At 42.5% G+C, this 13,218-nt stretch overlaps 1 protein-coding gene across 4 annotated transcripts in view; it reads right to left on the minus strand.

The window, feature by feature from the left end:
- The window catches only part of LOC133499548 (ral guanine nucleotide dissociation stimulator-like), a 42,357-nt gene that overhangs the window by 19,204 nt on the left and 9,935 nt on the right, over window positions 1-13,218 (minus strand). Inside the window, exon 1 of one of the 4 annotated variants that reach the window (XM_061817697.1) lies at window positions 7,265-7,593. The exons of 1 other annotated variant lie outside the window; for it this stretch is intronic. In XM_061817697.1, the coding sequence (XP_061673681.1) occupies window positions 7,265-7,354 (90 nt within the window). In that variant the 5' untranslated portion in view covers window positions 7,355-7,593. Of the gene's footprint in view, window positions 1-3,930; window positions 4,293-7,264; window positions 7,594-13,218 lie in introns of those variants that run through there. 2 more of the 4 variants (XM_061817698.1, XM_061817696.1) reach the window with 2 other exon arrangements.

Below are 13,218 nucleotides of genomic sequence, written 5' to 3' on the forward strand. Positions count from 1 at the left end.
TATTGATTTCGTGCTGGCTAGCGACCGAAGCTTAACCAGACTGTGTTTGCACGAAGATATGCCCTAAATTTGATTTTTAATACAGGTCTCGTATAAATGAATGAGACGTTCTCCGCTAGCATAACATTGCTACGTGTGAATGATTGAATGAAATCAGAGGAATCGCGTCTCGCTCAGTTAAGAATGTATTGTATTGTATTTAGAATCTATAATATATCGTTGATTTGAATGAAATCAGAAGCATGGAGTCTGTCTCAGTTCAGAATGTATTGTATTGTATTTGCCATTTTTACTGTTTGTCTTACGTCAACGCACGTGGCGTGACGTCACTCCAGGAGGTGTGGTTAAGTGCCCTGTATGGAGGGGTCAATTGTTTCTGTGCGTAGAATGTTGCGCAGGTCATCTCTTGTGATTGGTCTGTTTTAGTCACATGCTGTGATGACGTACTCAGTGTGCCCCTTGGTGCTATATACCACCTACACTGCTGCCATCTTGATTGATTTTGGATCATAATCAAACAGATTATCTGATCACCACAGTCGCCATTGTTGTTGCTTTGCTCCTTGCTCCGAAAAGGAAAGCAAAAATGTCTACCAGAAATGGCCCCAAAAATATTGCATACATTGGAAACTCCACTCAGTGGTGTCGTAACCAATACCAGCCATAGCGACACCCCAGACATGGAGGAGTACTGTAGTACATTTTCAAAATTGCGCGTGTGGGTTGCGTCAAGCATAAAAGCAAAACTGCGTGACATCAGTGCAGTGACTGCCCACGTGAGTATAAAGAAGCCTTTTTTATTATGAGAGTATCTCAATGGACTGACTTATATTTTCATTGTGTGTATGTGTGTGAATAGATGGTGGTTGGCTTTAGTGTAAGGATCGGTAAGCCGATCTGTGGTGAGTTATGTGATCTCAACATCAGTGTGACCACCCCCACTCGGTGTCAAGTGATCCCCAGCAGGACGCCAAGAAAAAAAAGAAAAAATGGAAACACTGAGGAGGAAAAGGCTTCACACTTAGGTAATTCTGTGTGTGTGTGGTTATTGAAGGCGAGGAGGTCAGACAAAGGGGAAGACCACTCTGTATGTGAATGGATAGACATGTTGAAAGTATGTACACCAATACATCGTGTGTATGAGAATGAACAGATGTGTATGTATATATGTGAATAGAGAGACAGTGTATGTGAAGGGACAAACAAATTGGTGGGGGTTCAGATTGAATAGAATAACTAATCAACGTATTTAAGTCTGACAGGAGCTGCAATGCTTTGGTTTACTTCCTGTTCCTTTTTGACTTGCTATGCATCGCTTCAGCAGATGTACACATTACAGCTTCACTCGTCTCAACAAGGTTAGTTTAAAAAAAAAAAAAAAAAAGTCTCCTCTGAAGGATGCTTGCGTATAGCCTAGCTCTCCAATGGACACTCCAATCGCTGAAGAAGATGGGAGATCCAACAGTGTGAAGTTAGAAAAGGCAGAAGGATAAGTAGCACCAGGCAAACTTTAATGAGTCTGCAAGGATTTATGCCACCGGCGGCGAGCATAAAATGAACCAGACCAGAATTCTACCTGTGGCCAAGGTACAATGAGGGATCCTGGTTCAAGTACGCTATTTTAAAGTGTCATTCTACGATATCCAAGTGGTCGCCATATTGGCTGCGTCCTCCGTCTGTGACGTCACCCGAACATTTGCCAATGAAAACAAGCAGTACACCCTAACTATGGGAGACAAACGCGCCACTTCTGACACTGTAGCCCTTTTCGAAAAGGAGAACACCACACAACCGAGTGAAGTTACCGGGGCAATATTACACTACTGTTTCGAGCCCTAGGGGCAATATTACACTATTGTTTCGAGCCATATTCAGATGATAAGCGATCACGGCCAAACCGCATCACCGTCCGATCCACTTCCGCGGCGGAGATGAGCCATCACGGATGAGCTGGCCGGTGTGGCTTATGACAGAGGCGAGCCGTCCTGCTTTAGGGGGGACAGACGCCGCAGTACTGAGCAACACAGTCGAGCCGGGGCACTCTATGCACGCACGAGGCTGAGTGAGGCATTCTCGGCTGGGTTCTTCAGAGCCACCCCTGTCCCCAAAGCCTGACGCGCAGCCTTCGCAGAAGCAGTAACCGCCGAACGCGGCGCCTCAGCCGGTGTGGCTGATTTTCGGCGCCGTGGTGGCATATAATGGAGCTGTTCAAAGCCGCCGCAGTACTTGTTGAACACCGTCGGGCTGGGGCGTATTACTGCCTCCCTGTTATTTGGAACCCACGAAGCTCTGATCCTCTGCACCCGTGCAATCCATTTTTCACAACGAAACGGGTCTCTTGCAAACTTATGAAGGCTAAATCCATTCTCCAGAGTGTTCAAGCAATGTCCAGCAATGCAATGAGCCGGGATTTTGGCTAACACGAAGGAACAACGAGCTACCTTCCCGTAGGTAAAACTAATGGAAACAAACGAGTCCACTAGGGGGCGCCTCTGTCCTGTACGTCACTTCCTGCTTCTTCTCGAAAACAAATCCCTACGAGGATTTTCATGGCGGGAGTTACAAAAAGCATGTTTTGTGGTGAAAAAAAACCCATGGGACCATACTGGCTGACGTTTTTCATTAATAACATACTAAAAATCATCCATTCCATGACAGGAGCCCTTTAATAGAAAAACCTTTCAGTCCAGATATCCAGCAGCTAAAAAATGTCAGTCAAAACATGCTACCACTCTGAACCGTTCAATAGATAATCGCAGTTAAAAAAATAATAAGAAATAATGGAGAGATGTCATACACATACACTTCAAATGACGGGAATGAACTGGACTGCACTCCCTGATACATGTTGTAATCATCCCAACAGGCAAATTTAGATACAGCTAAGATGTTGTGTGGCATTCGACAACACACGTGAGCTAACAACACAAACATGCTAGATATTTAGGGAAGCGCTGGGTAGAGGAAAAACGCAACACACACGCAGACCATTTGTCAGTCTCGATTATGTTTGATGACCTCCATTTTCAGACAACCAAACTTCAATTGGAAAGTTGCAAAAAATTATCTTAATTTTTGTTTTGGCGCACAGTATTCTATACTGCTATGTACTATGTTCTCTGTCAAGAGTAAACATAGGTGTCAGACAAGCTCATTTAATTAGGAACATGCATTGTAACCAGATAACAACATGGACTGTTCTTGTGTTTACATCCACTCAAAATGGCATATTTATTTTAGCAACTTTTTATGGATGACCCCCTAGTGTGTATTCCACCTTAAATACTGTTATGTATGCACATTTAATACTACTGTATAACATGTGCTTTTGATTTTATGTTACTATTTATTAATATCTGATAGTGTTTACCTTAAAATGGTGGCCGAGAGAGCCCAGAAAGTTATCTGCAAATAAAATGTAAATAGCCATCCATCCATTTTCTGGACCACTTAACCTCACAAAGGTCCGGGGATCGCTGGAGCGAGAAACAGCATATTCACCCTGAACTGGTAGCAAATCCATCGAAGGCAACGTATAAACAACAATTTGGACTGAAATACACACCTATCGGAAATTTAGAGTCTTCAATTAACCAACTATGCATGTTTTGGGGATGTGGGAGGAAACGAGAGAACCCAGAGAAACCCCACGAAGGCCTGGGGACAACACGCAAACTCCACACAGTCGCGGCCGGGATTTGGACCTCGGTCCTCAGAACTGTGAGGGAGATGTGTTAAACAGTAATCCACTGCACCCCCCCCCTCCCAACACACACACTTATTATATATTTATTTATATCATGCTATCACTGATTTAAGATTTTACACGGTGACGTCAAATACCACCCCTGCAGTAAGGAGTCTCCCAACAACAAACGAACCGGTATCATCCACCCCCCCATAACCCAACAACTCCAAACTGGGCCTCACCTCCAGCAGAGGCAGGTCCGGGTCCAGCTGCGTGAAACTGTGTAGCACGACCGGCCCGCCGCCGTCGGACACCTCCAGTTTAACCCCGTTCCACACATTCCGCGCCCGCCACGACGACTCGAACATCTCAACCGGGCCCGGCTCGACGAGGCCGAAGCGCACCATGGGAGCCCCTCGCAGGCAGGCAGATAGGGCGGCGGTCACCGCGGAGGAGGCCACATATCGGCAGCTTTTTTGCTCGCGACGTCGACTTAGAAACTACCGAGCAGCGGACGCTTTCCTCGACAGACGACGGCGACGATGCTGAAGATTATGATGATGCGTTTACGGGAATCGTGACTCAGACAGGGGCTTTACTAAGCCGCGCCCACAGCTACCGATGCGTTCGAGACCGTGGGAAATGACAAACATTATCACAGCTTTTGCTAAGGTAGCCTCGCAATAGTGGAATAGTGGAAGGGTATTCCTAACGTCGAAGTCTTAAATAAAAATGGTGCCATGTTTAACCGGTCACCACTTTGAAATAATATAAAAAACGCTAACTGGAGGCATGAATATTTGTAAACAATTCCAAAGCTCTCATTTTTTAAACCATCAAATAAAGCCTCTACATGTATTTTATCTTTACCTTTCTTTTTGGCCTTTTTCTTAAAATGAAAGCACATTTTCGTACCACCTTCATGAATGGTTAATTTTTAAGTGATAAATTTTGAAGTAATAAAATAAATGCTACCACCCACATTCCCCCCAAAATGCAGGGTAGATTAATTGATGACAAGATTTCCAGTAGGTGTGAATGTGAGTGCAAACGGGTGTTTCTATGTGCCCTGCGATTAGCAGGCGACCAGTTTAGAGAGTGTATCACACCTCTCGCCCAAAGATAGCTGGGATATGCTCCAGCACGCCCGCGACCCTGATTTGGATAAGCAGCATGGAAAATGGATTGATGGATTTCCCAATGTCCCTAAATACAATAATTTATGATGTAATTTGTATCTGTGTTAAAGTCTCATTGCACAGTAGTAAAGTCAGCATATAATGTGGTAGGCTCGTTGGTTCAAGTCCTATGGCCAACAGCGGCCAAAAAGGTGCCTATGAATAAAACATCTGTCCGTCCATTTTCTGAACCGCTTATCCTTTGAATGGATGATTATTAAACCACGCCCAGAGCCGCGCAGTACCTGCATTGCCACCGAAGAAAGCTGTTGGTAATCAAGCCTAGCCAGAACAATAATTGCACGGAAAACATATTTCCATCAATTAAGTTAAGTTAAATTATACCATGGTTAGCATTGTATGAAAACAATAGAATAAAAGCTCATATATGTTTTGTTCATATTGTAATAAACAAATGGACTCGATTGTGTTTTATTATTACACTGAACATTTCATACCTTCACTTTCATGAATGGGTCACTTTGAAATAATTAAAAATTTTAAAAGTGTGAATTGGTTTAACTTAATGGAATAAGGCATTTGTGACAACCGTGGTATTTATTTTTAGAGTAATTTTTAGCTACATTTTAGCTCACACAAGGCTTATACAAGGTTAAACAAATAAAGCAAATGATTTGGAACGATGAGAATTAGGTGACAAAACGGCAGCATATAAGACAAAGCACATTTTTCCAAAGTATCCCTGAAGGCATCGTATCTCTGTTGCAGCAGATGCAGTGGTTTTGTTGTTGGGGTTCATTCACTATGGCAGCGCAAACACATTCACGCACACAAATAGGGCAACATTTTTCCTCCCACATTTTCTTCACAGTTTATCCTCACGAGGGTCGTGGGGAGTGCTGGAGCCTATCCCAGCTGTCAACGGGCAGGAGGCGGGGTACACCCTGAACTGGTTGCCAGCCAATCGCAGGGCACATTGAGTCAAATAGCCGCACTCACAATCACACCTAGGATCAATTTAGAGTGTCCAATTAATGTTGCATGTTTTTGGAATGTGGAAAGAAACCGGAGTGCCCGGAGGAAACCCATGCAGGCACGGGTAGAACATGCAAACTCCACACAGGGGGACCAGGATTGAACCCGGGACCACAGAACTGTGAGGCCAACGCTTTACCAGCTGATCCACTGTGCCGCAACAAGCAGATTTTTCAAGAGAAAAAGTTATATATAGACGAAAGGTTTCTCTAAAAAAAATTTGCCTTTATCTTAAAAAAAAAACAAAAAAACCTAATACAAAAATAGCCCGCTATTTGCTCGAGAAAAAACTGTAAGGAAAAAAAACATGTAATTCTGAAAAAAAAAAAAAAAAAGAAATGTGACTATTTTGGGAAAAGGTAAAATTTTGTTCTAGTTAAAATATGACTTTTTTAGGAATTCATTTTTTGAAAAAATATGACTTTATTATCCCTCTAAAAAATAAGACTACAGTGGTGGCTGGAGATAAAAGCGACCCGACGTACGAGTTTTTCAAAATACGAAGAATCGTTCAACCGTTTTCTTTTTTGACTTGAGACCAAAAAGGTACGTTGCTGTCTGGTAGCAGTGAACTCAACTCAGTTAACACTAACTAGCAGTTTGACAGATAAATTTGCAATTCTTTGGAAAAAAAAAAAAAAACAGGCTTCAAGCTGTTTGATGCCACTCCCAGTTCCAGGTTTTAAATGCTTTCAATGAAGTAAAGCAGATTGCGTTATGGTACCTTGTGTATGAAATAAGCAAAATAAATAAATTTGTTTTCAATACAGATTTTTTGGGGTGATTTTTTTTTTTTTAGGTTGGGAGGCTGGAATGGATAAATGGTGTTTCCATTTAAGATAATTGGAAATTGGAGTGTTGTGAGTTGCAAGTGTGGTAATCTGAAGAAATAAACTACCAAAAAAAAAAAAAATCTTGTACTATTTTTGTAAAATTACTCTTTTCATTTTTGAAAACATTTTATTCTAAAACTGTTTTTTTTCCCCTTGAAAGCATAGGACTCTTGTCGAAAGATTAACAGTAGTAGATCGGAGTAGTGCATCATGTATTCTTGTGTAATTCTCCTTTGTGGTAAATCTAGCTGTAGTGGACTATAATGAACCATAAAAAAGAACAACAAGTGTAGAAACAATACTTCTTGTTGATACAGTCATGTTTAGCAACAACGTGTTTGTGTGCCAAGCGAGGTCATGAAAAACAAACTGAAACGAAATCAATAGGAGATCAAATAGAACCAGAACACCATTCTGTCCTTGTTTTTGTCCTATTTGACAAGAAACCTCTTTTTAAACTCGTTGGACAACTCACAATGTTAAAAAAAAGGGGTCCCCTATCCCTACTTTGTAAATTCTTGTGATCTAGCACGTGGTTTTCTCTCAAAATTTGCAAAAGCGAGCCCAACCTGTATTCCGGTCCCGACAAAGTCTCCCGCCTCCCAGCAGATTCCCGATCGGACCAGCAGTCCGCAAGTCCAACGGCTCCAGCTCCCCATCTCTGAACCAGAGCCCCCAGAGGAGATCCGTGCCGTTCCTGCTCCCCCTTAAAAGTGTGGTGAACACATTCGCGAACGCACTCGCTCTTGCCGCATGTTTGCTTATCCAGCTGTGTCAACAAGCGCAGGAACAACACTGGGGAAAAAATTAACTTGTGGAGACTTGAGTTGAAAGAAGCCCGGCCTGCGTCAAGGCGGTTAGCCCGAGAGCTAACGAGGAGGAAGACGAGAGCGTGTGTGACCTTCAGGCACAAAACGAAAGCGAGGCACTGACAAAAATGTGTGGGAAGGTCCCAAAAGAACTGGAAGATTGATCACTGACGCACACATACACACACACACACACACACACACACACACACACACACACACACACACACACACTTTGGATAGGCTCACCAAGCGTGCAAGAAGGGCAGTGATTCCCAAAAATCCTCCATTTTGCATTACGACCAAAGCAACACGTTACTTTTCCCAAGAAAATAATTAGACTACAGTTACTTTTTCAGTCTAACAGTAGTTACTTTTGCATCATCAATGTCTATCACCACATACAGCTGGTGATTCAAACAAAGAGCAGTCAAAGTGTGCAATAACATATGTGACGTAAGCACGTTGTGCCATATTAATGCCCAGGAGTACCTTGACCTTCACAGTAAAATAAACTGCTGAAAAAATTCGGAATACCAGGGTACTCATTGCAGTCTTTTTCTAATCAGTGCTTGCTTGTTACTTGGGATAAAATACAGTGATAAATCGTGAAAACATATTTTATCTTAACAAAATAGTGTTAAATCATGCAAAGCTTTATTTATTGTTTAAATAAAACATTAAACTGAATTTATTAAATCAACGCACTTAATATGAAAAGCTTCCAGCATACTCGCAAGCTTAGTGAGGCTATCCGGAAGAGAAAATGGATATATATATATATTGAATATTCACGACACACCTGAGGTGACAAGAGTGGCAGTTGTGTCAGATTAGACGAGACGTTAACAGGGAGAACTGACACATTCAATATGGCGGCTGATGTGACATATGGCCAATGCGCTTGTTCATACATTCAGGAAAAATACAGCGGGCTCTTCCTCTCTGAACACTCCACGGTCAAAACACAATGAGAGCATCAGATTGACTTTCCGAACATACTCTAACCACAAAACAAGGGCAATTGTTTTGGTTCTGCAGTTAATTCCACAATAAACTCCAATTAAGGTGTCAATAAACATTTTAACGGGCGCGAAGGGAGGGCATATTAACATTCTACGGGTTGCAATGTATGAGCTGTTGTATGCGACTGGCAATGTTAACTTCGTCTAGCATCTTGAGGCTAACCGGAATGCATGCCTGTTTATCCAGTCGGGCGGTGCTAGTTGCAATTTCTCCAAACAACTGTCTAGGACAGGATGTTTTGGTGGTAAAAGAATTGCAATCGGTCTTGGTAAAAAATTTTAGAAATTTGTACGGGCCCGACCGGGCCCAGTGTCTATAAGGTTGAGGCCTGACACAGCAGCATAATGGCCTTGGGCCACCATTAATGTCGGACCCTGCTCTGTTTGAATGTGTCTGACTTCCAATGTGTTGGGACGTCTCTCCCTCGACCTGAAAAGTCAAGATTCACTCCTTAATCTAACTGAACTCTAAAGCTGGACTGATTGTGAATCCTATTCCACACCTGTTTGTCATCCGTTGAAAAACAGTTGACGAATATTAACGTTAACAGGAGTGAACGAGTCCATATCTATATTATTTTATTTTATACATAATTTTCTGTACAGCATTTTGTCACAGCTGTGGTTGCTTATTGCTTCCTTACACTGAAAATGTCCTATGATTGATGCAAAGGTTCCTCCTCGTCAGTTATTCAGGATAACCGCCACATTACACAATGGAAATAAACAGCAACTACCAAGAAACAAACACTGACACTTGAGACCGTCTTCACATAAGACAAGCTGACACAAGAGCAGCAAAGGCAGAAGGGGGTGGATATCTGCAGACACGACCAGACACGTCCATCTCTTACACACACACACACACACACACACCACACACACACACACACACACACACACACACACCACACACACACACACACACACGATTAACCCTAAACGTTAACCCTGATTTGAATGTTTGACCCAGGATGAAGCCTGACTTAAAAAACCTTAACCCTGTCCGAGACCCTAATTTGAAACCCAAACCCAAACATTTAAAACCCTAAAGAAAAGTGAGGTGGTTTTAATAATTTTAACTCCATACCTTAATCCCCAATTCTGCAATCTAACCCTTACTAGACCTTACTTTTACACTTTAACAATGACTTCAAACCATAATTTAAGACTCTCGAACTACTTTCCCAGGGTTGAAAGACTGACTTGATATCCTTATAGCATCTTGAAACCCTAATTGTAAATTCTAACCCAAACTTTAAAACCCTAAAACTGACTTGAAGCCCTAATTTGGAACCTTATCTCAAAACAGAATCATAGTTATGCACCTATAACCAATGCCATCTTTATGTTTTGGAACAATAATTACAATATTTTCCGGACAAGAAGCTGCTACATTTTCAGGCACCATGAACCCCACGGCCTTTTTTCCGATGCGGTTAAAAGTATTTTTTTCGCTAGTGAGTATGAGTTTAAAACTACACTAAAAACTTGTTTGAATTAAATGGTTCAAACATGGCTGGTCCCCACAATGAACTCTGGTTTGGAAATGCGCAGACACTTCAAATGTGGAGAAGAAGAAACAGAATTTACTTTCAGCGGGCGTAGGAGAAGAATCTACCTTAATTGACCATAGAAGACTGCGCTAGTTTTTGGTGCCCTGAAAGCAGGATGCTGGATGACACTCTATTCATTTTCTGAGCTGCTTTATCCTCACGAGTGTTGCGGGAGTGCTGCAGCCTATCCCAATTGTCAACAGGCAGAAGGCGGGGTACACCCTGATCGAGTTGCCAGCCAATCGCAGGGCACATCTAGGCAAACAGCCGGACTCACAATCACACCTAGGTGCAATTTAGAGTGTCCAATTAATGTTTCATGTTTTTGGGATGTGGGAGGAAACCGGAGTGCCTGGAGAAAAGCCACGCAGGCCCAGGGAGAACATGTAAACTCCACTCAGGGGGAGCCCGGGATTTGACCCTCTGTCCTAAGAACTGTGAGGCCAACGCTTTACCAGCTGATCCTCTCTTTCGTCTCTCTTTGGGAAAGTGTACCAGCGCGATGCATTGTGGGACTTTATGTAAACCCGACTTGGCGAACTAACGAACGCAAAATATATATTTTTGATTTTATTCATTTTAAAATCTTACACAAAAAGTGGCTGCATGAAAAGCTCTTCCGGTGAATTTTAAACCCTCGGAGCAGCATGAAGAAGATTAAAAGACTTGACTGCTACGTGAGGAGAACAGCACAACTTCAGCGGGAACACAAGATAAAAATGACATTGAGATTGACTGACATGATCTGCGAGACTTTCTGAGGGTGCGGAACCCCGATACTTTAGTGGTTTTAGTGAACAGGGGGAAGGTGAATAAAAATGACTTTTCTGTTATGTTTCAGCTGCTTCACTGTTGTGTTACTGTTTGGGAACGAGGTCTGTGTGAAAATCTAATTTTTACCAAGCACCAGTACATACGGTATACAGTATATTTGAGACGTATCGTCCAGCGAGGCTTGTGTATGGGGGAATAAAAAAAAAAAAAAATACACAGAGCAGGCAGAGCCTATTAACCGGTGCGCACTATTGTCCAGAATATACGGTAATTTCCAATGGTGTTGGGGTGGCACTGTGGAAAGCGCTGGGTTCAGAGTTCTGAGGTCCCGGGTTCAATCCTGGACCCGCCTGTGTGGAGTTTGCATGTTCTCCCTGTGCCTGGGTGGCTTTTCTCCGGGCACTCTGGTTTCCTCCCACATCCCAAAAACATGCAACATTAATTGGATACTCTAAAATGTCCCTAGGTGTGTTTGTGAGTGTGACTATTTGTCTCCATGCGATTGGCTGGAAACCGGTTCAGGGTGTACCCTGCCTCCTGACCGTTGACAGCTGGGATAGGCTCCAACATTCCCCACAACCCTTGTGAGGATAAGCGGCTAAGAAGATTGAGTGGGGGTGTCAAACGTACAGCTCGCGGGCCATATCCAGCCCACCCCGCGGATGATTTTGTAAAGTGTAAAATGATGGCATGCACACCGACACAAAAACAAGCTCCAATTTTTCCACTAAAAGCAACTTCTGTTCTGATTGCGTAATTATCACAATCGTGTTCAGCAAGCAAACCGTTTATACCGGGGCAGAGTAAGTAGGTCAAACGTGCTGTCTAGATGGGCTGCTTTGTGCACTGACCGCACTATTACAGCTTCCACGGTACGGTACTTTTAACGTGTACTTTGGCACCCTCATTGCAACAACATGTCTGTCAAAAATGAGAAAAGTGGTCATAGAGTGGAGAGTCTTCCAAGAAAAGTAATTATCCTCCTATAAATTCACAAAAGTGGTGTGCTCATAGCATGTTGCAGAACTGAAAGAATATAACCTTCGTCGCCACTATTTGAGTCTTTATGCAGACAAATTTGACAACTTTCAAGGAAACCGGAGAAGAAAGAAGGTGACTGAACCATTGGCGGGTCTCAAGAAACACAGCAACGCTGCTGTGAAGGCTAGCTACCTCATTGCTAATGAAATCGCAGAGGCTTCAAAGCCATTTAATGAGGCTGAGTTTGTAAAAACATGCATGATTAAGTCAGTGAAGATTGTGTGCCCTGAAAGGCCGCCAGGCTTTTTCAAATATGAGATCGATGAGAAACACGGTTGCAGATAGGATTTGCGATTTTTCACTTTTTTTTTTTTTTTTTTTTTTAACAGCCAGTTAGAGCACAAAGTAAAGTCATTTATTGCGTTCTCAGTTGCAACTGGTGAAAACATGACCATTACTGACATTTCACAACTGGCCATTTTAGTCTGACACAATGACAGTCACCGGAGAGTTTGTGGAGAGGGTGCCAATGAATGATAGGACTACAGCAGCTGATAAATTCACAGCACTCGTCATAGCACTGGTCCCGCGCTACCGATGGTACGCCCTCAATGGTCAGGAAAAAAACAGATGTTGTGACAAAGGTAAAAGAGAGAGTGCAACCTGCAAATGGAGAATGTGATTTTTGGACTTTTCACTGTATTTTGCACCAGGAAGCTTTGAGTTTCAAGTCATTAAAGATGAATAAAGCCATGAAGGTGTTAATCAAAACTCTTAATTGCATGCGATCCAGAGGTGCGAATCGCTGTCAGCCTTCTCTGAGAGAATGACCACATCCATGGTCTGCCATACCACACAGAGGTAAAGTGGTTAAGACACAATGCTGTGCTGAGGCCTTTCTTTGATTCACGAGAAGAAATTGGACAGTTCATGGAAGAAAATGGCAAACCAGTGTTGGAATTTCAATTCGCAGAATGGATGCAGGACCTTGCATTTACGGTGGATGTCACAGACCACCTGAATAACTTGAAAAAACAACTGCTAAGGGGCAACAAAGTTGTTATGCAGTATCATGACAGTATACGTTCTTCTTGCACTTGTTTAGGGAACAAGGTTCTGTTATTTTAGACATTTTGGCCTGAGAAATGACACCCTGTTCTCTGAATAACTGAGGGATTGTGTGTGCTTTTTCCCTCAGAATTAAAAAAAAAAAAAATTGAAATGTTTATTGATTAATACTGATGTTGGATTTGTACTATATGGGACTGTATTAAAACAAAGAAAACAATTATGTTTTTGTTTTTGAGTTAAAAAGTAAAGAATTTGGTGTATATATAGCCCATGATTTACTGGTCCGGCCCTCTTGGTAATGAATTTC

This window comes from Syngnathoides biaculeatus, chromosome 4 (assembly GCF_019802595.1).
Source record: "Syngnathoides biaculeatus isolate LvHL_M chromosome 4, ASM1980259v1, whole genome shotgun sequence".
Taxonomy (NCBI): domain Eukaryota; kingdom Metazoa; phylum Chordata; class Actinopteri; order Syngnathiformes; family Syngnathidae; genus Syngnathoides; species Syngnathoides biaculeatus.